The sequence below is a fragment of the Melanotaenia boesemani genome, chromosome 15 (assembly GCF_017639745.1).
Source record: "Melanotaenia boesemani isolate fMelBoe1 chromosome 15, fMelBoe1.pri, whole genome shotgun sequence".
NCBI classification, from domain to species: domain Eukaryota; kingdom Metazoa; phylum Chordata; class Actinopteri; order Atheriniformes; family Melanotaeniidae; genus Melanotaenia; species Melanotaenia boesemani.
The window spans coordinates 32,933,464-32,959,736 of NC_055696.1; the positions used below are offsets into that span (position 1 = coordinate 32,933,464).

At 44.9% G+C, this 26,273-nt stretch overlaps 1 protein-coding gene and 1 pseudogene across 1 annotated transcript; both read right to left on the reverse strand.

Annotated features, from left to right (window-relative positions):
* Positions 1–1,145: 1,145 nt before the first annotated feature.
* LOC121653978 (odorant receptor 131-2-like) lies at positions 1,146–2,902 on the reverse strand. Its single transcript, XM_042007786.1, has 2 exons — positions 2,855–2,902; positions 1,146–2,102 (listed from the first exon to the last, which is right to left on the reverse strand). The coding sequence occupies exons 1-2, from the start codon at positions 2,900–2,902 to the stop codon at positions 1,146–1,148; spliced, it is 1,005 nt and encodes a 334-aa protein (XP_041863720.1).
* Positions 2,903–7,464: 4,562 nt separating this feature from the next.
* Positions 7,465–8,314, reverse strand: LOC121654539 (annotated as a pseudogene).
* Positions 8,315–26,273: the final 17,959 nt, after the last annotated feature.

The following is a 26,273-nucleotide window of genomic DNA, read 5'->3' on the forward strand; positions in this document are numbered from 1 at the left end:
GCCCTCTTATTTATCCGACTTGCTTTTAAATTTTGAACCCTCTCGGACCTGAGGTCATCTGGTACTGGCCTTTTAGTTGTTCCAAAGGTGAGGACCAAGACATACGGCGAGGCCTCTTTCCATTGTTACGGCCCTCGTTTGTGGAACAATCTGCCGGAGGGCCTCAGGCATGCAGAGAACGTTGATGTTTTTAAAAAGAGGCTTAAGACCTACCTTTTTAGCTTGGCTTTTAACTAAATTTATTTGATCTTAATTGATTTTAGATTATTTTATTTTCATGTTATTTTATTTTCATTTTATTCAACTGTACTATTTATTTATTTATTTATTTACTTTTTTATTTATTCATTCATTTACTTATTTATTTATTCATTCTTAAGCTGTTCTTATTGTTTCTTAAGGTTGTTTAATTTTAACTCCAGTGTTTTCCTCGTGAGGATCCTCCACGTCGGGGGCTTTGCCTGCTTGGTCTGGGGGGTGCTGTCGTGGTGATTGCACCTATCGGGGTGGCTGGGGCCCTGCACTGCGGCCTTTTGGCTGTGGTGTGGGCCCCGGTCTGTTCTGATGGGGGTGGTTGTCGCTGTTTGACATGGGTTGACTGGCACCTGGTGTGGATGGATCCCCATGACACTGATACTGTTTCCTCACAGCAGCATCAGGCCAGATGCTTATCACTTTTAGTATTTTTAATAACATTCAGTTCGAGACAGAAATAAGAGAATCATGTTTTTATAGAATTGGAAGGGAAGGCTACTTGATGTGGGTGTGTGTGTGTGTGCGTGCGTGTGTGTGCGTGCGTGGGTGCAGCTGTGTGAAATATTTTGGTGAGTGTTTCTATTGTTATGTATTCCTACTTTGTTTTGTTTTATATGCATAAATGTTTTTAATCATGCAAAGCACTTTGTGTTGCCTGTGGCATGAAAGGTGCTTTATAAATAAAGTTGATTACTGATTACTGATTACTTTCAAACCAGACTGAGTGCTTATTGTCTTTTATTTATGCTTTATGCTTTTATCATTATTTGCATTTGTTTTAGAACTTGTGCAGCACTTTGCTGCTTTAGAAATGGATCAGTTCTGTTCTCACACTGGTGAAACTGGTGAATCTGTATACGTCTCTTTCATGGTGAATTACATGTGCTGACTTATGAAGGTCTTGTGAAGGTTACAAAGCTACTGACAGCTTTCTGTCGACAACACAAATGGCTCACGAGAACAGGTCTGATGGTCTGATCTCTTAGTCCATAGATGAGAGAACTCAAACTTCTGGGGAAGAGGATAAATAACAGATAAAGAATTTTATGTGTACGTATAAATACCATCCTCTCCACAGTTCTGGAAATAGCAACAAGCACTGGGTTGAAAATAGTTGAGGACAGACTGAGACCAAGTTGCAAGAGATGCAACAGCAGAGTGTTTCGAGCTTTATGGACCAACGTTTTGTCTGTGGAGGCCGACCTGGCTGCATTTATGACACTAGCAAAGGAGTAAATGATTGTTATACCAGCTGCAACAAACAGAAAGCAGGTGAAGCTTTTATCATAATGATCAGATGCAGAGCTAAGCAACATAGCAACATTAGAGCATAAATCTTTTATCTGCAGACTGTCTAGGTCTTTAAAAGGAAATTCTAAAAGCAAAAGAACACGAATCAAACTATCTACCAAACTAAAGACCCAGACTGCAACGACAGCAACAGCTGTGTTTCTGATGGTGATAATGGAAGCATGCCTCAGAGGATAACACACCGCTACATATCTTTCTAAAGACATCACAACCAGAGTGAGAGGAGAGATCACAGTGGTGAGACTGGCCAAGGTAACAAGGCTACCGCATACAGGGTAAGTCAGTCGTATTTTACTAAAAGCCAGCAGGAAGACAACCTGACTCTGTAGCAGCTGAACAGTGTCTGCAAACAGGAGGTTATAGAGAAGAATGTAGCGACAGGTGTCACGAAACACCGCTTTACTCCTCAATGTGAACAGCATGGTCCCATTAATGAAGAGAAACACACAGGTTGCCACTGTAATCAGACAGAGAGTCAAGACGTTTTCCAGCAAGGATGGATTGTTCTGCAGCTGAACAGAGACGTTAGACCAAGCCTAACCGACAGAAGACATTATAGAGAAAATTTACAAGATAAACATCAATACCATACCATTTATTTATTAAGCTCTTTGAAACAACCACAGCAGAAACAAAGTGCTGGTGGTGGCAGAATGATGGTCCGGCTGCTGTGTTGTGCAGAACACATTTGCTTTGGCAGGCAGAAATTTATTGGTATAAGGCTCCTCTTGTTAATCTCATCTTTTAAATTTATTTAAATATATTGTTTTATTTATTTGAAATTATGGAATTTATGTAATCCTGCTGGACCTAACCAGAGGGGACAGAAAAAAGGAAAGTAGAAAAAAGGAAGAGGAGACAAAGATCCAGCAGATAGAAGTTTCAATCCAACCTAACAGCAGACAAGCAGCTGCTACACCTGGACAGAAACACAACAGAGAATCTCCTACAGCTTTTACAGTTAAACTAAGCAGACAATCATCAGGAGTTTCTAAAAAATAACCAAGACAGCAACAACAACATGTATCACAACAACAACCAAAGAACCAGAAACACACAAATAAAAAAAAGAAAAGAAAAAAGAAAATCCCACTGGACACCTCAGTGACTGTCAGCATGCAGAGGATGAGGAATGATGAGGGATCAGAGATGAGTGTGATCAAGCAAATATGACCACGCCTCTATGGAGGCTAGAGGCAGACTAGGACGGCCTAGAGACCCGGGCCATCAGCTGCAATCCTGGAGCACCAACCCAAGCACCCACCACGAAGACTACCCAGGAACCCACCCAGAGGGCAGCAGAGGAAGGTCCCAGCCAGAGCCCATCGGTGGTCATGGGGCACAGGCCCCGGCGGGCCAAGATTGGCAGCTGCCAAACCTGCTAGGCACCGGCCTTCCAGGGCAGGCAGAGTGAAGGGCCCAGGGCCCCAAGAGGCCAGAGGCGTACCCCCCACAAGACAGAGGGCCTGCACCATGCCCAAGAGGACCAGGCCCACCAAACAACAACCCAACGTGGGCCAGCACCCACACCCAAAGTTCCAGCCGCACACCCCGGAAACCACGGCACCATATACCACTCCCCCCATCCTCCTACACACCGTAACATCTCACTCACAGCCTCCCTCACGCCATACAAACACGCCCTTTACCACACCCACATCACCCTAATCCTCCCACCATGCCCTGTGGGAGACATCCTCGGCAGACCAGAGGATAGTGAGCCCCAAATCCAGTCCCCACCACCACCCCCAACATCCACCGACCCAAGCCCCAACAGTGGCCATGCCCCACTGTCACAAGACCTTCTTTTTTCCATTAAAATTTTAAAAATTCAGGGCCAACCAGGCTTTAATATCCTCTAAACAATCTAAAAGAGCTCTGATCAAGAAGCCATTCCTCCTCTTTAGTGGCAAGTAGATCTGGCAGCCGTCAGCATAGCAATGGAAGACAACTCCATGCTTTATCTGGATGGAACCCAGAGGCAATGCATACAGTGAAAAAAGCCGTGGCTGGAGAACTGAGCCCTGACTGAAGGACAATAGAGACCAAGGAACTGAAACCACCAAAGCAAACACCTGTAAACCATGACAGACACAGGCTCAAACTGATGAAAAAGGGCTGAGATTAAGGGAGGTTAGAGTCAGGGGATGGCATGAGGGCTCTAGAAGTAGTAACTTAAAAAAAAAAAAAACAACAAAAAACTTTAAGAAATTATTACACATCTCATGAGATGCTTTTAAACACATTCTGTGGAGCATTAAGAATCGAGTTAATTGTGTTAAATTATGTTGGATTAGATGATGGTTTCAAAGGGTTTCCTTTTTCCTCTTTTAAGTGCTCTGGTATTGATGCCAGTCCTGTCATTACCAAGGGCTCCAGTTTCACTTTGAAGTAGTTGGTTTTTATTGGAACCACAGAATCCTGGTTGGTGTGGCAAGATGTCTCAAACCAGAAGCCAAGATATTTGACAATATTGTCAGTAATTTGACAATATTGTTTCAAAACAACTTTATTTATGTTGCAACCTGAATTGAAAACATGGATTACAGCCCACAAATGCAACCAAACCAACTTCAGTGCGTGTATCATACAATACCTGGGAAAAAATAAAATTTAAATAAATAAAGTTTCCACCTGGATTAAACTAAGCAAATAGATCAAAGTCTCCTATTGGATAATTCCTGCAGGGTGATCATCTTTCAGCTGCAGCAAGTTATATAACTCCAACTGATACACCAAGTAGGTTCTGATTTCTTAAACAACCATGTAGAAAGAGACATCCCGTAGTCATGGAAAAGATGTTAGTCTGTTTAAAAAGGGTCAGATTGGGACTGGGCGGTATGGCCTAAACATAAAATCTCAGATTTTTTTCAAACCAAATCTGACTTCCGATTTTTATAGAATTTTCTTCCTTTTCTTTCTTAAAAACATATTAATCTAATTAAAAACATTATTAAACTGAAAGCTTTTGCTTGCCAAATGTGTTTGTTTTATTTAGTTATGTGAATGAATTACAGCAAAAAAAGTAAATAATGTCATAACTTTTCCACCGTATAAAACAGCTTCACAGCTTGCATAGAGATATGCAACACAACTGCATCCGTGATCTCTTTCCATCTGCATCCCTATCATATGGGATCCACTGAGGAAATAATTTCCATAATGTAGGTCGTCCCTTAATGAGAGTTTGTGGGCTGAAGTTTCTGTCTTCTGCATCTCAAAGAATGCAGCATTTGTCACTGCAGTTATATGCACAGCTAAAGTCCAGGCCTGAGTGACGGCTCACGTTACTGTATTTCTGTTAGTGCTTTCAGACAAACACCGCTCTGGTGCGGAGGGAGGGCTGAGGCCGCTACTAACTATGGGAATCCAAGGACAGCGTCACATCAATGTTTGGTGGAATCAGATGGAAGAAAAACAGCAGTAGAACTCAGGATGATGTTTAATAGTGAAAGTTAGAACATTTCCACATAAACAATGTGAAGGAACTCAAGGGACTGAACAGCTGTGTAGCCAGAAGAAAACCACTAACCAGTGAGTCTAACCGGAGAAAAGGGTGTCAGGTTGCTACGGAGCATAAAGACTGGACGCTGGAGCCATGGAAGAAGGTCATGTGGTCTGATGAGTCCAGATCCACCCTGTTCCAGAGTGATGGAGCAACAGGGTAAGAAGACAGGAGGATGAAGGGATGCAGCCATCATGCCTACTGCTACTGTACAAGCCTGTGGGGGCAGTCTATGATCTGGGGTTGCTGCAGTGAGTCAGGTCTAGGTTCAGGTCTAGGTTCAGGTCTAGGTTCAGCAACATTATGTGTCCAAAGAATGAGGTCAGCTGACAACTGAATATACTGAATGAGCAGGTTATTCTATCTTCCCTGATGGCACGGACATATTCCAAGATGACAATGCAGAATTCATGGGGCTCAGATTGTGAAAGAGAGGTTCAGGGAACAGGAGACATCTTTTTCACACATGGATTGGCCACTGGGAATATCTGGGATATTTGATCCTGTCTAGGAAGACACCAGTCAGAATCATGGGTTTGTTATTTTTTATGTCCTTGAGAAACAGATGATGAGTCAGGTCTTTTTAATGTTTTCCATGTCAGCTGAGATTAATAAAGGCATTTCAACAATGTACATCAAGTGTTTTTAAGAACAGACTGCCTCAAGTTAGTGAAGTGTCTTATTCTCAGTATTTCATAATTAGAATGAATTAAAATTAGATAGATTAGGATTATACTGGTTTGCAGTTTAAACAGACTGCAATTTGCTTAGAATAGTCATTTTGAACTCCCTGTAAAGACAGTCTGATATAAGGCACATTCAGGTTTTAACCATAAGGTTCTTAGGGTCTTAGGTGCCTTAGAGACTGGACTTCATCACACAGACATCATATATATAAACATGTGTCTACATGATTAGTCAACTCAGGGAATTTGAGGAATGTCATTGTCTGAAGAAGCTATAATAAGTGCTTCACACATATTTTAGTGAGATTCTTAGGAGACCTCACAGATTCTGCAGATCTGTTTAAGATGTCACTTTTGTAATAAACCATCATTTTTATTATACATCCAGCTGCGATCTGAAGCTCTTCTATTTTACTTCTCAACTATCTTTGTCACATCACCTGCTTCCACGAATAAAATGCACAATGGCATCACGGTCCAGAGATGAAGGTTACAACACAATGGCATCTCTTCATTGCAGAAACAACATTAGCAAATAAAACTTTGGTAGAATTAGTAGAAAATTGTATTCAAGTTTGCTAATTGTACATCTTCTATATGCAAATTAAAATAAACAATAAAAACATGGCTGTTGTAGAGTGTGAATGAGAACATCCAGTCTTCAGTATTCAGTGAAAAGGAATCAGCTGTTTGCAGAGTTGTATTTTGGTTCTTAAAGAATTTTCTGTTTTGTTGTCTTTGAGATTCATGAAATGCACAAGAACTTTTCAGTGCAACACAATGCATTGTGTGACAACAGTATTTGATGTGCTTTCCCATCATAAAGACTTAAAGCTCAAACTAAAGATGGCTGCCTGTTTAATTGATTATCAAGGATGTTTGAATTATGATTTATTGGAAATGTCGGTGGACAAAGCTGAACAGGTGTTTTTTTATGCCTGAATCACAATTCTCTTGACCTAACTTCTACTACCCAGATAGCAGACATAGCTGGGGCAAATCTGGGCTACGTCAGGAACTTATGGCTTAGTTATGGCACTGACAAGTAATTTGTGGTCTAGAAGTCCTAATACGGGAAGATTTTCCTTATAGTAATTTCCTTGTAGACCACATGTGGTGGTCATGTGACTGATTTTCGGAGGCCACACTCACATTTAGTCAAAAATTTGGTCCAAACAAAAATGCTATCTGGATGATGACCTCTCCAGGTCCAGCATATACCCTACTTCTCCCCTAGTAGCCGATGTGATAAACTCCAGCCCCCCACCGACCTTACATAGGTATTAGTGGTTCTAAACATCTCAAGGAGTGCAATGCATGAACACATGTAGCAGTGTCCCTGGTGACTGTAGGGATCAGATACACATTACAAACAAAGATGTCTTTCACCCACTGTCTGAAGCCCTTGGAGCTTTGGTCCAACAAAAACAGAAGTTAAGCTTTGAAGCCGTCCTCGGTGATTACATGATTTAATAAGAAAATGACTGGTCATAGTTCTCGTTGTAGAAATGGAGAATTTCAGCTCATACTAACACATTCTGACTGAGAAATAAAATGTTACTGTGTGGTTTTTATAGATATTCAGACTTAATGAAAACTGGAGTTTTCAACCACTGACTGCTCTTAGTTTCAGATTCTGTTGACAACATAGATAGTAAATGAGGACAGGTCTGATGGTCTGATCTCTTAGCCCATAGATGAGAGAACTCAAACATCTGGGTAAGATGATAAAACAAATATAAAAAACATCCTGGACCCACAGAAACACAATCCTTGTTAGAATCCTTGAAAGAGCTGTGATCAGAGGGTAGTAAATGGTTGAGGACAGACTGAGGCCCAGTTGTACCAGATGCAGCAGTAGAGTATGACGAGCCTTTCGGGCTGAAGCTTTGTCTGTAGAGGCCGACTTGGCTGCCACAACAACACCTACATAGGAGAAAACGATTGCCAGACCAGCTGAAACAAACACAACACAAGTAAAGGCTGTGTCATATTGATGGGTTAGAGACCCAAGTTGCACAGCTATCACAGAACAAACCTCTGTCACTGGCATCTTTTCAAATGGAAACTTTAAAAATAACAAGACTTTAGCAAGATTGTTTAATACACCAACAGTCCAGCATGCAGCAATGGCTACAGCTGTGTTTCTGATGGTGATAATGGAAGCATGCCTCAGAGGATAACACACCGCTACATATCTCTCTGAAGACATCACAACCAGAGTGAGAGGAGAGATCACAGTGGTGAGATTGGTGAAAATGAGGAGAGCAGCACATAGAGGATAAGATGTGCTGACTCTACAAACAGCCATCAGAAACAGGGCTTGAGATTTTGCCAACTGAAAGGTGTCTGCAAAAAGGAGGTTATAGAGAAGAACGTAGCGACTGGTGTCACAAAACACCGCTTTACTCCTCAGCATGAACAACATGATCCCATTAATGAAGAGAAACACACAGGATGGTATGGTACACAAAGCAGAAACCATCACCCTTTCCAGTAACCCCTGAAACTGCATTTCCAAAGACAAGTTAGAGTGAGATACAGAGGTGTTTGACATCGTGGAGACAATTTAAAACATGTAAAATATCAACCTGTTGATGTCAATGAAATACAAAAGAATGTACAATTAAATTAATTCCACATCTATTGTATGATCTGTTCCTCGAGGTTCACAAGAAAAACTCAATGATTGTTTCCATGTGGGCAGAGCTGCTCTGCAAGGTTAGTTTGGCTTTGCTTTTGTTTTATAATCTCTGTCCTCACGTGACGTCTAACATGTATGACATTGTTCTGGGATCGCTGGTGGTTGATGTAATGTGTTTTCCAGTTGTGGTTTTCAATGTGGTTTTGTTTCCAAGGCAGCTTGACTGTGATGAAAAAGTTGGGCCTTTGTCAACATAGTTATGTTTACTAGGTTTAACATCCAGCACTAACATAAAATAAAAGGCAGGTAGGTGTCGCTGGTGGCAGGTAAGTGACGCTAATGCTGTAGGTGACGTAGTTCCGGGGGAGACGGCAGATTCAAACTAGGCGCGCCCAAACATTTCTACTTTCATTTGATTGTATTTTGTGCCAACTTAATCAAAATATTCTTTAAAGTAGGACTATAGTGTCTTTAAAAGGTACACTCTGGAGCACAGCGGGGAGGATTTGGCCAGCCTGACAGATTTTATAGATCGTTGTTACGACAGAATCGTCATGGGGAAACCAAGCTACACTTCCACCCCCTCCACCTCATCCAAGTCCAAGAGACAGCGAAATGAGGATTCACCTGGAGCTATTTCACCACCGGGGAACGACTCAACAGATGTTCTGATCTCCATAGATAAGAAACTCAGTAGTTTTGATGCGCGTTTGAGTCTGGTAGAAATTCTCCACAAGGAGTTCCAGGCGCTACGTGAATCATTAGAATTCAGCCAGAAGCAGGTGGAAAGTCTGGCTGCAGAAAATGCCGGTCTCAGAGAGACGGTAAAATCCCTCACCGAGGGCTTGACCCGTCTCCCAGATGAAAATAAGAAGATTAAGGAAACGGTGATCGATCTGCAGGCGCGGAGCATGAGAGAGAACCTGGTATTTGCAGGGATTCCAGAGCAGACGGAGGAGGACCCCGAGACCACGGTGAAAAACTTCATCAAAACCCACCTGAAGCTCCCGGAGGAAACGGTGAAAAACATCTCCTTTCACAGAGTCCATCGGCTCGGCGGGAGGAAACCCGGGTCCAGCAGACCAAGACCCATAGTAGCGAAGTTCGTCAGCTTCAAACAGAAGGAGCAGGTGAAGAACCAGGGCCGCGAACTGAAGGGGACCAACTTCGGAGTAAACGACCAATATCCGAGAGAGATTCTGGACCGACGGAGAGTCCTGTTTCCCATCAGGAGGAAATCGATCGCCGATGGCGCTCGCGCTGTCATCGCGGTGGATAAACTGTTTATTAATGGACAACTGTACCGCGACCCGGACATCACTCCGTGGCTCTTCTGATCCCAGGTGCTGTAAGTCAATCTCTCCAAATGATCACTCTTAACTCGCCATTATAGATCACTGACAGTAGAACACACTGCTCGTCTCACCACAGCCTCTACACCTAGATCGATGTATTTTTTTCTGTTTTACCACTCTTCTCACTTTTCACTTTTCACTATCTTTCTATTTCACGTCTTCACTGTTAATTGTAATCCAGCTCGTAATATCAGCAGCGCACGCAACACCGTCAGGACGCACAGCCGCACCATACATGATACATATAAACACTCGCGTTTACTGTATGAGAGAACACGCATTAAGGTAGGACTACATATACGGACATTTAACATACGGACAAACGCGCGCAATCAGGCTGCATGCAAACACGCGCGAACACGCAGAGGGGTGCACAAAGACACACGCGTCAGTAACATGCATGAAGCATTAAACCGTTCACAATAACCATGTTAAAAATCGTCTGTTGGAATGTACATGGAGCCGGTTCCAGGGAGAAGAGGTTGAAGATCTTTAATAAATTACAGGAGCTGCAGGCTGACATTGTCTTACTACAAGAGACTCATTTAACAAACTCAACCATAGATCTTCTTAAAACAGCTCAGTTTCCTCATGTTTACTCAGCTTGTTACAATTCTAGGCAGAGAGGAGTAGCTACTCTTATTAATAAGAGACTAAATTTTGACATAGATAGCACAGTAGTGGGATCCGAAGGCAGATTTCTGATAACTTCATTATCTCTTGTAATATCAAATTATGTATTACCAATGTGTACGGCCCCAATGCAGATGATCCCTCCTTCTTCCACTCCCTGTTTGCTACACTCCAGAATTATTCAGATAACAGAATAGTGCTAGCTGGTGATTTTAATGTAGTCTTGACTGAACAAGATCGCTGCAGCACATCAGACAGTCATCGAGTCTGGCAGTCGTCAGAAACTATCAAACAGTACATGAAGGATTTTGGTCTTTGCGATGCTTGGCGCTCTCACCATCCTAAACTAAGAGAATACACCTTCTTCTCTTCAGTTCACCACTCCTTCTCTAGAATAGATTATATTTTAAATAGTAACTCACTAATGGGCGACATTTCAGAGACTCAGATACATCCAATCAGCATCAGTGATCACGCACCAGTTTCATTCAGTCTGAGAAACAAAAATAATAAACCGATTGGTAAAAGCTGGAGATTTAACACCTCTTTATTGAAAGATCCTGAGTTTATTGATTATTTTAAAAAAGAATGGTCAATTTATATAGAAAAAAATGACATGCCTGAAACTTCAGCGTGTCTCCTTTGGGAAGCAGGAAAAGCAGTAATGCGAGGGAAAATAATTTCCTTCTCCTCACATAAGAAGAAGAAGGAAACAGCAAGAGTTTTAGAATTAGAACTCAGGATTAAATCATTGGAGGAGGCTTACCGCATTTCCCCCGAAGAGCACACAATGAATAATATAAGGAAAACTAAATTGCAGCTTAAAGAAATTATAGATAAAAAAACACAGTTTTTAGTGCAAAGACTTCGCTTGGAGAACTTTGAACATAATAACAAATCTGGAAAGTTTTTAGCAAATCAACTAAAAACAAACAAGGAGAAAACAACAATCTCCTCTGTTAAAGATCAAGACGGAAACATCAGCCATGACCCAGACAAGATAAATGACACGTTTAGAAGCTTCTATAAAACATTATATGAATCACAGATTAATCCAACAGATGAACATATTGAACAATTTTTAAACAACATTAATCTACCAAAACTAAAAAATGAAAATAAAATAACTTTAGATGCACCTATTACTGTAGATGAACTCCACGAAGCTCTCCAACATATGCCCAACAATAAAGCCCGGGTCCAGATGGTTACTCAGCAGAATTTACAAGGAATTCTGGACAACGCTAGCTCCTACATTTTATAATATGTTGTTAGAAATACAGGAAAAACAAAAATACCGCAAAATATGAACTTAGCTAATATAACACTATTGCTAAACCAGGCAAAGACCCCACACTTCCATCCAGTTACCGTCCCATATCTTTAATAAATGTAGACCTGAAAATAATTAGTAAAGCTCTTGCCAGAAGGATAGAAAAAATAAACCCCTCTTATAATACATCCGGACCAGACAGGTTTTATAAAAGGTCGACATTCATCTACTAACACTGCGTAGACTAATTAACCTCATAGATTACTCTACTTTACATAATCTAGAATCCACAATCATTTCTCTAGATGCCAGAAAAAGCCTTCGACAGGGTAAACGGAAGTTTCTATTATGCAACACTAGACAAATTGGGTTTGGACCTGCTTTCATAGAGTGGATTAAAATATTATATAATAACCCAAATGCATGTGTGAAAACCAACGATCAAACTTCTCCAAGCTTCCGCTTACAGAGAGGCACCAGACAAGGCTGTCCACTCTCCCCCTCACTTTTTGCCATTTTCATAGAGCCGTTAGCAGCTGCTATTAGACAAAATATAGAAATTAAAGGAATCCAGGGCAAAAATATAGAACATAAAATAAGTCTTTATGCAGATGATGTATTACTCTTCCTTCAGAACTCACAAACATCACTCTCTGAGACAATCACTTATTAATAAGTTCTCATCAATATCTGATTATTCTATTAACTGGTCTAAGACTACAGCCATGTCCATCAACTGTGACCAACAAAACATCCCTAATATCAAAATACAGACAGGAAACATTAGATATTTAGGTATAAATATTTCCCCCAGATTATCAGATTTAACAAATTAAACTATGTTTCAGCTACTAAAAACAATAGAAGATGATCTCTTACGGTGGAGGCGCTTACCCATCTCACTAATGGGGAGAGTTGCCACCATTAAGATGATGATTCTACCTAAAGTTAATTATTTATTTTCAATGATACCCACTAAACCCTCCACCAGTTGGTTTAAAATCTCTGGACTCTTTCATATCTAAGTTTCTTTGGAAAAACAAGCCGTCACGTATCAGTCTTAAAACCTTACAGCAGGACTAAGATAGAGGAGGACTGGACCTACCAAACTTTAATCACTACTTTATAGCTAACAGGCTGCAGTACATCTCAAAGTGGCTCAAACCCAGTTATCTGGATGAGCCGTGGCTAGATGGGGAGCAGGCTATGTGTGAGGACTTAGTCATCTCTGACCTGCCGTTCATCAGCTCAACCATTAAACCATATAAGTGCTTTAAAAGCCTTAACATCCGTTTTTCCTTAATGGCTTGGTGGGAATTCTGTAAGATAACCAGATCTTCCCTCTTTCCATGTAGACTTACACCCATCTGGAACAACCCTGACATCCTGCAGAACAAAAAGATGATAAACTTCACTCAATGGAAGACTAAAGCAATACAACAGTTAGGACAGATAATAGAAAATGGAAACTTTGTATCTTTCAACACAATTGTCTCACAGTGTGGAATCAACAGCAATAAATTCTTAGAGTACCACCAACTAAAATCAATTATATGTAAGAAGTATACCCCTGTACAGTTAGACTTGCAGCTTCCTGTCAGAATAGCAGAATTCTTGAATCTTAATACTCCAAAATTATTATCAAAAATATATAGATTACTTGCAAAGCTAGAAGACAGGATATCTCTCCCAACTTCAAAGTGGGAAGATGATTTATCTAATAACTTTGATCAGAAAAGATGGTCACAAATATGTTTAAACACGTTTAAAATGACTCAGAATTCAAATATACAACTAATACAATTCAAAATTCTCCATAGAACTCATTATACAGGACACAGGATGTTCAGGATGGGCCTTTCACCATCAGATATCTGCCCACACTGCTCTGAGAACACTTCTGATAGCTACATCCATGCGCTGTGGTCCTGCACACCTGTCCAAAGGTTCTGGATTAAGGTGTGTGAAGATCTCTCAAAATGGTTTAAAACCAGTTTTTCTGCAAACCCCACACTTTGCCTACTGGGCGACCTGGGTGACACTAACATAGGAATACACTCCATAAACTTGGTCCTCGCAGTCTTATGCATCGCAAAGAAAACTATTCTTGTGAACTGGAAAGATAAGAATAATTTGTCTATCCAGCAGTTTAGAAATCTCCTGTTAGATCACATCAGCATTGAGACAATGTCTGCCTACTCCAGGAACCAATCAGATGACTTTCATTCCCTCTGGTCCCCTGTGACTGGCTACATCACCTAATGTAGGTGGAGGATTGCGGCTTCGCTGGGATGGGGGTGGATATGGGTGGGGGGTCCCTGGTGGCTTCGGGTCTCTGGTTGTCTCCTGGGTGGGGATCTCGGCTGCTCCGCTGCTGGGTCGGCTGGGGGTTCCGGTCTGGGCGGGCGGCATTGGGTGGGCCCCGGGGTGGGGCTGCCTCGTGGCGGGGGGGGGGTGGCTGCCGGGGTGCCTGGGACGGTGTCCGTCGGCCCCTGGCCGGGTGGCCGGTCGGGCCCGGGGTGGGCCGGGTGGGGGCCCCGGGCTCTGGGGTGTCGGGTCTCCCCCCTCTCCTGGGGGTGGGGGGTCTGCCGCTGCTGGGGGGGGCTGGGCCCGTCCGGATGTGCCGTGCCGGGGGTTGGTCCGTGCCCTGGTGCTTGGTCGCAGCCCCGGAACCTGGGTGGGGGTGTGTTTGTATATAGGTGGGTGTGTATGTGTGTGTGTCTGTAGGTATGCTGGTGTGTGGGTGGGTGTAGAGGGATGTGTGTGCTGTATGTGTGTGTGGGTGTGTATGAAGGTCTAGGTGTGTGCGTGTATGTGTGTGTGAGTGGTGTGCGGGTGTGTGTGTGGAGGTCTATGTGGGATGTGTGTGTGGGTGTGTGTGAAGGTGTGTATATATGAGTGTGTGCACGTGGAGGTCGAGGTGTGTGTGGAGGAGTGAAGGAGTGGGTGGAGGCGTGAGTATGAATGGAGGTGCTTGTGTGTATATGCAGGTATGTATGTGAGTGCGTGTGTAGTGGTGTATGTGTATGGAGGGGTATGAGAGTGTGTGTGTATGTGGGCACCGGTGTGTGTGTTTATAGGTATGTGCGTGAAGTGTGTGTGTGGAGGTATGTGCACGTATTGAGGTGTTGGTGTATAGAGGTGTGTGAGAGGGTGTGTGAGTGGCTGTGGGGGAAAAAAAAAAAAAAAAAAAAAAAAAAGAGTGTGTGTGCGTTTGCAGGGGGTTAGGACGTGTCCTCTGGGGGGCGCCCTGGCCAGGTGTTGGGGGCGTGGGCCTGGGGTTCCCTTCCTTTGCCTCGCCCCCCTCCCACTCAGAAAGAGGAAAGTGGCCCCTTGGGCTGGTGGCTGGCCCCTGGGGGGGTTCGTGGCGTGCCATGGGTTTGGGTGCCTGCTCCGGGCCTGTGATGCCCTTCGGGGCCGGCGGGGGAATGGGGGCGCCCTAAGCCACATGGCGGGTCGTCTTCCAGGGGGGAGGCTTACTCCCCTCTTGGACCTACATCTCCTGACCCATCCCCTCCCCCACTATCACTACATACACAGGTAGGGCTGTGGGAGGTGTGCTTGTTGCGCTGGGCGGGGGCAGGGGGGTCATCATAGTGGCCCCGTTGCTTCGCCGAGCGGCAGCATGCCTCCCAGCTTTTAATTCCACTTAGTCACTGAGCACAAATAACATTTGCAACATACAAACACGTTTGGGGGGTGGAACATGCGAGGTCAGGTGGGTGGGACTGCTCAGGTGGCCCGCCCCCTCCTCAATGCAGTTACCTGCCCCCAAATTTAAACCCTCTTTTTTTAATTGCAAACAGCACATAATTTTTTCCATCACTTGTGGGGGAGGGAGGGGGATGATGGGGTCTTCAAGCGCCCCTGTCTCCATGGATGGCCCGGGGGCGGGGCGGGCCGGGTGGCCTGTCGCGTTGGCCCGGGGCGTAGGCGGGCTGTCCCGGGGGGTTTTGGCTGCTGGCCCTGGGGGGAAGGTGCTGTTTGGGGGTGGGGAGTGGGGGCCTGGCTCGTGTCTCCTCGCCTCCTGGCTGGGGCTGTCCCCCGCGGCGTGGGTTGGGGGGAGGATGGTGGTGGGGGGATGGTGTTTGTGTGTGGTGTGTGTGGGTGGGGTGGTGGTGCGTGGGGTGGGAGAGGGGTGTGGTGTGGGGGGTAGGGTGGTGGAGGGATGGTGTGTGGGAGGGTGGGTGTGTGGAGGTGGATGCGTGGTGTGTGGGAGGGGGGGTGATGTGGGTGTGGGAGGATGAATGGTGGAGGGATGATGTATGTGTGGGAGGATGGGGTATGTATGGGAGAATGTATGGTGCAGGGATGGGGGAGTGTGTGGGTGGAAGGATGGTGTGTGTGCGGGAGGATGGATGGTGTATGGGAGGGAGGATGGTGTGTGTGTGGGAGGATGGGGTATGTTTGGGAGAGTGGGTGATGGAGGGGTGGTTGTGTGTGTGTGGGAGGATGGGGTACGTGAAGGTGGATGTTTGGTGTAGGAGAGGGAGGACGTGTGTATGTGTAGGAGAATGATGTATGTGTGGGAGGATGGGTAGTGGAAGGATGGTGTGTGTGCTGTGTGTGTGGGAGGTGTGAAGGTGGATGAATGGTGTATGAGAGGGAGGATGGTGTATGTGTGGGAGGATGAGTGGTGGAGGGATGATGTGTGTGTGGGAGGATGGGGTAGGTGTGGGAGAGTGTATGGTGGAAGGATGGTGAGTGTGTGGGAGGAAGGATGGTGTGTGTGTGGGAGGAAGGATGGTGTGTGTGTGGAAGGATGGATGGTGGAAGGATGGTGTGTGTGTGTGGGAGGACAGAGTATGTGAGGGTTGAATGGTGTATGCGTGGGAGGATGAATGGAGGAGTGGAAGGAGAGTGTGTGTGTTTGTGTTGTGTGTGTGTTGGTCTGGGGGGGGGGCAGGACTGGTTCTCGGGGACTGTGCGGCTGGGCGCTGGGGTGTGGGGCTGGCCTCTGGTGGTGGCCGTCTGGGCGGGCCGGGTCCCCCCCGGGTGGCGTGCTGGCCCTCGGCCTGTGGGGGAGGGGGGTGTCCCTGCGCTCCTGGGCCCGGGCCCTCCTGCCCCGTCTGTCCTGGGCGGCCGGTGCCCGGGGGGGTCGGGGACTGCTGGCCCTCGGCCCGCCGGGGCCCGGTGCCCTGTGTCCGCGGGGCGGCTCCTGCTGGGGTCTCCTGCTGCTGCCTTCCTGGGCGGGCGAGTGGTCGTCTCTGTGGAACCGGTCGGGATCTGTTGCCTGCGGGGGGGCTGGTGGCCTGGTCTCGGGACCGCTGGCCTCACTCTGGCCTCTGTCAAGTGAGGGTTGGCATCTGCATGATCACTCTGCATGGTCACTCCTTCCTGAACGTCTCCACACAGTCTTTGCGTCGCCGTGTGGCCGAGTTCTCCAACACATCCACACAGGTTTCTCTGCGCGTGTTCTTGAATATAGCAGTTTCACTTATATCTATTATCATATTTTTTTTTCTTTTTTTTATTATTTCTGTTCTTATTATTATTATTACTCTTACTCTTATTATTATTATTGTTACTATTATCAACTAGTTGTGTAATGACCTACTGGCTAGGATGATCTTAGCTATATATGTTGTAAGTAGTATGGATTACATGGTCTTCTGTATGATGTTTCAAGTCCCCACCCGCACTCCCCACACCCTTTCTGTCCCTCTCTCTCCCCTCCCTCTTCTCTCTACTTTCTTTTCTCTCTCTCTCTCTGTCCCCTCCGGTCGAGTCCAGCATTAAGAGTCTGATTTAATAAAGTTTCTCATGTCATCAAGAGGGACTTTATACATGTAGTATAAATCCCTGCTTGATAGAGTAAAATTGCCCAGCACCAGACGGCAGCCAGACAATCATTCTGTTTGCAACGATGCTGGACAAGACAGGTTTAAAAAAAAAAAAAAAATAGTTATGTTTACTAGGTTTAACATCCAGCACTAACATAAAATAAAAACAGGTATTTTGCAGGAAAAACAACATTTCATCTAATCAAAAATTTCACTGAAGTATTAAGAAGGTTTTATTGATATAAAACAAGCGTCTGATCATGTGGAAAAAGTAAGATCACATGCTTCCATTCAGATTTAGATTTTGATATGCGTCGTGTACACAATTGAATGGCAATTTATTGGTCCTGGATTCACACATGCTGTTTTTCTTTTTTTTTAAACCTTGAAGAATTACTAAGGCCTTGATGGAGAGCTGAAGCCCAGGAAAGCAAATTTACTCAACGATCCTCAACCAGTGTGGTAAGAGCTAAACTGCACAGCCCTTTCCCCCACTGCACTCATTTAACACCATCTCACAACTCAGGTGCTTATAGCAAATTGGACTGTTTCTTTTTTTTAAATCAAACACTCTCATTCTCCATCTATTCACCTCCTGGTAAGAGGGTGGACACTGCTGAACTCTGAGGAGGGAGTTGGGATCAAGTTATACATTGTTGTATTTGCATTTATTGATTTTTGTTTTCCCAACTGCTTTTTACATTGTTGCATAATCTGCCAATGGTCATGACCAAATACACTGTAAATGATCTGCACTTTAATTAATTAATTAATTAATTAATTAATTAATTAATTAATTAATTAATTAATAAATAATAATAATAATAATAATAATAATAATAATAATAATAATAATGAAGTACTCGCATAAAGCTTTTTTGCATCCTCCTGGAGTGAGCTTAGGTCTTCTATTAACACTTGTACTACTACTACCAGCCCACTCCAGTTAGTTTTAAATGGGGAAACTAAATTGCCCTCTCTACTCTGTCACAGTTAAGACAAGTGCTACATAAATGTGGCGAGCCAGCCAGAAGGATTGTTGTACAGTATTTAATAAACATTGAACAGTTATGGTCCCACATGCTGTGTTGGCTAAGAGCTTCGCTGGAAGTGAGGATGGTGATGAAGTGCTGGATTTTTTTTTTAAACGGTGTGGTTCAAGCAATAGAACAGGAACCATAGTTGATAAAGATTCTAAATTTAATGAACACCTGGTTGTTGAATATATTAATCGTGATGAGGTTGCTGTGCTACAACCACAATTGCCATATTTGTTTGTGGCACAGAATCCAGCAATTTAATATAATATCTTTTCTGACAGTTATATTCTTTATAACATATGGGCAGCACTAAGACTCAAACTTACTTGTCAGAACTGAAAACGCTAGCTAAAGCAACCGGCAAAGACTTTACTGAAGTATTGCAAGACATGATTTCTCAACTGAGTGACAGTTTCTCTGAGCTTCACTCTAACGCAGCCACTGTAAAAGACTCACCAAGAACCATATATGTGACGGGAAACAAGTAGTACCACATCAATCGCAAGAGCCTCCTGCAACAAACTCTGAACCAGCACCATCACCTCAGTCTCAAACAAGACCATCTCCCTCAAGATCTCCCTCTGCCTCTGATTTCAATCCTCCAGATGTTCAACAATAAGTGATGGAATATACCACCACCCCAGTCTGCCAATCCAGGGAACTGTCTCCGATGTCCACGCAATACTGCAGAGAGACAGACAGAGGCGTGTCAGCCAAGACAGCCCAACAGCATCCAGAGCCTTAAGGATCTCTGGGCGGACCTCATCCACCCACGGGGCCCTGCCACCGAGGAGCTTTTTAACCACCTCAGCGACTTCATCCCCAGAAATGGGAGAGCCAACACCAGGGTCCACAGACTCTGCTTCATCAGAAGACGTGTTGGTGGGATTAAGAAGGTCTTCTAAGTATTCCCTCCACCGCCTCACAATGTCCCGTGTCGAGGTCAGCAGACCCCATCCTCACTGTACATGGTGTTGGTGGAGCACTGCTTTCCCCTCCTGAGCCGCTGTATGGTGGACCAGAATCTCCTCGAAACCATCTGGAAGTCATTCTCCATGGCTTCTCCAAACTCCTCCCATGTCTGAGTTTTTACCTTTGCAACCACTGAAGCTGAGTTCCGCTTAGCCTGCCAATACCCATACCCAAAAAGGCCCGATAGGACTCCTTCTTCAGCTTGACAGCATCCCTCACTGCTGGTGTTCACCAACAAGTTCGGGGGGTTCGGGGGGTTACCGTCATGACAGGCACAGACAACCTTGCAGCCACAGCTACGGCTAGCTGCCTCAACAATAGAGGCACGGAACACAGCCCACTCGGACCTAATGTCCCCCGCCTCACCCGGGACATGGTTGAAGCTCTGCTGGAGATGGGAGTTGAAACTCTTTCTTCTTTCTGACAGGCGACTCCACCAGACGTTCCCAGCAGACCCTCACAACATGCTTGGGTCTGCCAGGCCTGACCGGCATCCTCCCCCACCAACTGAGCCAACTCACCACCAGGTAGTGATCAGTTGACAGCTCCGCCCCTCTCTTGTGTCCAAGACATGAGGTCGCAAGTCTGATGATAAGACTAAAAAGTTGACCATCGAACTGTAGCCAAGAGTGTCCTGGTACCAAGTGCACATGTGGACACTCTTATGCCTGAACAAGGTGTTCGTTATAGACAATCCATGATGAGCACAGAAGTCCAACAATGATGATCTTGCTCACACCTGCTCGGTGCCTCTCACTGGGAGTAACTCCAGAATGGAAGAGGGCTCAGCCCCTCGCAAGGACAGTGGTTCCAGAGCCCAAGCCGTGCGTCGAGGTGAGCCCAACTATATCTAGCCAGACCCGTTCAACCTTGTGCACCAGTTCAGGCTACTTTCCCACCAGAGAGGTGACATTCCACGTCCCTAGAACCAGCTTCTGCAGCCAAGGATCAGACCGCCAGGGTCCCCGCCTCGGGCAGCTGCCCAGCTCACACTGCACCCGACCCCTATGGCCCCTCCTGCAGGTGGTGAGCCCACGGGAGGGGAGTCATGTCACCCTTTCAGGCTGAGCCCGACTGAGCCCCATGGGCAAAGGCCCGGCCACCAAGCTCTCGCCTCCGTGCCCCACCTTCAGGCCTGGCTCCACAGGGGGGCCCCGGTGACCCACGTCCCTTCAAGGGAAACCTGGGTCCATGATTTGTCATCATCATAGGGGTGCTTTTAAGATGAATTATATGCAGAATTTATTGATACATTTCAGGATGCTGGACAGTTGACGTCAACCTATCTGCAATGGTTACAGGTCGCTTTGAACCTTGTAATAAAAAGAGGAGGGGGCAAAGAGGCAGATCTCAACAAACATTTATTAAACCAGTTCTGCTGAGGCTGCTGGGACATTGCTCAAAGTTTAGAATTGTAATTCATTCAGAAAAAGCTACAGCCACCTTCGTTTGCAGAGTTGCTGTTATTGTTGAGAACGGACAAAGATGGTAAAGCTGCAAAATCAGTGAGAATGAAAGATTTTGGGACAGCCAGACAAAAAGTCACAGTAAACTCTCAATTAATAAATGGATATGACACATGTACTGCTCTAACAACCATAACTCAGCATCAACAAGCAAATGACTGAGATCAAGAAATTTGTTCCAGTCCAGCCAGTTCATGTACACATGTGACCATAAGACCTGAAGTTTTCTGAGTTTGTTCTACCCCTTATGCCAATGGGTTTATAACGTTGTCCAATGGCAATCCCTTGACCTGAGGCCCAGGGAGAGTTTTTGGACAGAGTTTGTCCTCCCTCAAGAGGCTCCCCTGGGGGGGTTGGAGATGCACCCAGGGCATCCACAAATGTGTCTCGGGCCCATGCAGCCTAAAGGAACTTGAACTTGCTTACACCTCCCGCAGTCGGCTGGAAAATAAAGCTCAAATTTCTCACAAAAATGTGATGATGTCCATTTTGGTCCATTTTTAGTCATATTTTTTTTGCCTTGTTTGATTGACTCCAAACTTTACACGTTTGTTGGACATGCCACTAGGACCCACACATTCTAATTTCAGCCCTCTAGCATAAAGTATACTAGAGTTATGGTTGTTTGAAATAAAAGTGGCCACTTCCAATCCCTTAACATTGGGGGTCAGGAGGGTTGTGGACAAAGGTTATAAGGTCATTTTAGAAGATATCAACCTGAAATTTATATCACATACTCCTTGGTACTCCTGGTACTCCAGAATGAAACTTTCAAAATGATTTAAAATGAGTGGAGAACTGCACTAAGCATCACTTTGTGTTCCTGGTACTCTAGATTCATTGTGCCCCTTGTACTCCAGAAAGAAACACTTTGAAAGAATAAAGAGAGGTAAGATTTGCAGTATGCCTCGTTTGTGCCCCTGGTACTCCAGAACAAAACACTCTAAATCTTTTAAAGTGTGTGGATAACTTTAATACATATCACTCTGTGTCCCTGGTTCTCCAGATTCATTGTGCTCCTGGTACTCCAGAAACACTGAAAAATTTAAAGAGAGGGAATAATTCAACAATGTACAATTTGTGCCTTCTAAATCTTTTTTGTGCCCCTGGTACTACAGAACGAAACACTCTAAGTGATTTAAAGTGAGTGAAAAACTGCAATAAGCATCACTTTGTGTCCCTGGTACTCCAGAATGAAACCCTTTGAAAAATTTACAGTGTGGAGAATGGCATTATGTACCATTTGTGTCCCTGGTACTACAGAAAGAAATGGAAAGAGAGTGGATATTGCACTAAGCCCAGTTTCTCCCCCCTGCTATTCCACAAAGAAACACTTTGAAACATCTAGGATTGAGAAAAAAAAAAATAATAATAAAAAATCTGACCAGTCTGATTCATCTCAAACCCCGCCCCTCAGTATGCTTTGTGCTATCATGACAAAAAAATTGAGCTGGGGGGTCTATAGGCACCATGAGAAGCTGTTGTATCAAAATGGTCCAGATTGGACAAACTTTTTTTCTCTCTCTTTAAATTTAAAAAGCACATTTGACCAAATTTTACACTTTGTCCGATTTGCTTAATTATTGTTACATTTCTTGAGCATCCCACTAGGACCAACTAATCCAAATGTCAGACCTCTAGCATGAAGTAAGGTGGAGTTATGGCTGTTAGAAAAACTGTCCATTTCCAGTCCCTTAACATTGGAGATCAGGGAGGGATTGTGGACAGAAGCCATAACTTTGTCATCTTTCAAGATATCAAGCTGAAATTGATATGACATACTTCTTGAAAGTAGATGCATAGAGCTAGCGAAGTTCAGCTTTCTAGGACAAAGCTGAGTTATGGCCTCTGTCCACAAACCCATACTGACCTCCAATGTTAAGGGATTGGAAGTGGACAAATTTTTTCAAACTGCCATAACGCCAATATATTTTGTTATATCAACTCAACATTCTCTCAGGGCAAAAATTGTTTTTTTTTTAATCTGCTTCAAACTTGGAATGCTGAAAGGGTGAGTCACAGAGAAAGACAAACTGGTCCAAATTTGAGCACTCTAGCATGAAGTACGGCAGAGTTATGACAGATTGAAAAAAAAGTGTCCACTTCCTTTTCCTCAATATTGGGGCCAAAGGAGTGTTTGTGGAAAGAGGCCATAACTCGCTCATTTCATTTTCACCCCTGCAGCCATCTTTAAGACCGAAGGTCAATTTTTGGCAAGTTTTAGACCTTGTCTAATTTACTCCAAACTTTACAAGCTTGTAGAACAGGCCACCAGGGCCAACAGGTTGAAATTCCACACCTCTAGACCCCAGGATGGGGTAGTTATGGCCCTGGGAATTTCAAAAATGCTATGTAAAGTATTGGGAAGTGGACACTTTCCATTACTTTGCATGTGAGGCCTTTGTTTACAAGTGTGAATCAGGGTGGAATTTTGCACACAAACACATTAGGCTACCCGCGCGGCCCAAAATCCCTTAACATCCCTTAACAATCCCTTAACATTGGGGGTTCCGGGACCACACCTAACTTGGCAATCTTGAGAGGTATCGGGACGAAACCTGGCGACTGCGCTGGTGGGGCTTGGGGGAACCAGGCTGCTGTGTTATGCACCTGTTGGATAATGCCCTCGGGAATTGTGGGTTCTGTCCACTAGCCCTCCCCACAAACCAACATTAAACACGTTTGGGCTAAATATGTCTGGATCGAGCTGTCCTTGCTAGGGGCCCCTCTCCAAGGCCCCCAGGTGCCCCCCTGCAAATGGTGGTCAGATCAGATCATGTCTTAAAAAATGGTCTACCACCCCAGACCCCAGAGCAGCCTCAGGCGCAAAGATGAGGCCCCGTTTACTTATTTTGGGTTACCAGGGGACCCCTCCTATTAATACTGGTGCTCCTGGGGCCTCAGGGGCCCCCAAAAACACTTTGCATTGCAAGTGGAAAGAAATGCTACTTTGTGGACATGGGTAAGTGGTCCCGGACCCCCGTACACTGGGGTTTTATGGCAAATGGAAAGAAATGCCACTGACCGATTAATAACACAATGTTTTCATGGTTTAGCAGCACAAATCTGCACAGGCTTTTAGTTATTTATTTTTAACTTGTCCTGTTTAATATTGTAGCAGCAGAGTTATGGTCTGGCTGCTGTGTTGTGCCGAACAAATTTGCTTTGCCAAGAGGAGCTTTATGGGTATAAGGTTCCTTTTCATAATCTTATTTTTTCATTTCTTTGTTTAATTTTTTTTTTTATCTTATTTATTTGGTAGTATGAAATTTATGTAATCTTGCTGGACCTGACCAGAGGGGACAGAGGTTAAAAAAAATAAAAAGGACAATAACGGAGAGAAGTAAAAAGGAAACACACTGCCAGAGCCCCCCACGGTTCACAGGCCCTGGCGGGCCAAGATCGGCATGCCATTCAGCAGGATGACCAGAGCGAAGAGGCCAGAGGCAGAAGAAAACAGGGGTGTGAAAGGATCCCGTTGCCATTACTTTCACTGCTCATGTGTTGTTTACAATTAAAATTAAGATGCAGTAACCACACCATCCTGGGAGCAAGGCCACTTGAGCAGCCTTGCCCACCATGCACAACATGGCATGCCTCACAACAGTTGTTTGTGTTGTGTTCTTGTGTTTTGATGTCTAAATGTAATTAAAACTGATAGGCGAGCTGCCACAGGATGCAGCCAAGGAGTTCACTTAGATGGCCCCATCTGTTCCCCCTAGCATGACGTGCATGTCTCTCAAGACCCAATATGTGTGTGTGAGAAAGAGCAGGGAAGGAGAGCAGTCCAGGGATGTAAGACTAGAGGGAAGTGAACTTTCCTCCAGAGGATGAGCTGGTGGCGGCGGTAGGCACCACTTTTTCAGGGGAGGACCCCAGGGCCGGACAGGCCAGGAGCAGCTGTCCCCCACGACTAGGACATACACAACTGCAGCCGATAAGCCGCGGTCACCCACCCACCTCATGCCTAGGAGGGAAGGAGGGGAGGGGCAGGAGGATGGCGGGAGAACCCAGCTCCATGATACACCACCCCCAAGAGAGGGGGCCACCACCAGGCACCAGGGTCGGCATGGCTCAGCAAGGTAGAGCGGTCCTCTCGTAACCCAAGGGTTGCCGGTTCGATCCTCAGCCATGTCGAGTTCATGTCAAGGTGTCCTTGGGCAAGACCCGAACCCCTAATTGCTCTTGATGGGTCGTGGTTGAGCACCTTGCATGGCAGCTTCCGCCATCAGTGTGTGAATGTGTGTGTGAATGGGTGAATGTGATGTATAATGTAAAGCGATTTGGGTATCTTTCCAGGTACAGTAAAGCGCCATATAAATACGGACTATTTACATTTACCAGAGCTCAGAACCCCACCCAGCCCACCCCCAGAACGGCTACCTGACCAAGGGCCAATGCCCCAACCCTTGCCCCACCAGTAGTCATGCCCCACAACCATGAGGTGACCCCATCCACACACTCCACCCTTAGTCATTATAAAGGTGTTTAAATATATTTGTGACCATTCATTTTATTAAAGTTACTGGATAAGTCAGCCTCCCATTTTAAATTTGGAAGAGAGATTGAGTCTTCTAGTTTAGATAATAATCAATATAGTTTTGCTAATAGTTGTGGGGTATCGAGATTTAAAAATTCTGCTACCCTGATAGGTAGCTGTAAGTTGAATTGGTTAATAGTATATTTTTTTTTACACATAACAGATTTAAGCTGGTGGTATTCTAAAAATTTAGTGCTGCTGATTCTATATAGTGAAATCAGAATATTAAATGACAAGAAGTTTCCAGTTTCTATTTTATGTTCTGATTTTTGAGGCCACACTTTGTCTGGTCCCTCTCCTAGACACCTGTTTCCCATGGGTGACCCTACCAGGGGTATAAAGCCCCCGAAAACATAGCCACTATGATCATCAGGACACGCAAACTCCTCAACCACAGTAAGCCAGCAGCTCAGGGACGAAGTGCAGCTCAAAACACCCCTATTATGATGACAAATCATTGACCCACGTTTCCCTTGCCTGGAAGTGGGTCATCGGGGCCCCCCTCTGGAGCCAGGACTGGAGGTGGGACACATAGGCAAGTGCCTGGTGCCTTTGCCCGAGGGTGACATGTACCCCTCTCCCGTGGGCTCACCACCTGCAGGAGGGGCAATAGGGGTCAATGCCCACGTGGGCAATGACTGCAGGACCTGGAGGGGGAGGAATGGACCCCCTGATCTGAATCCGAGTGGTGTTCTGTTGTTGGACTTCTGGGCTCATCATGGATTGTCCATAACGAACACCTTGTTCAGGCATAAGAGTGGCCCGATGTGTACTTGATCCACCAGAGGGCGGGCTTTGGAGAAACCAATG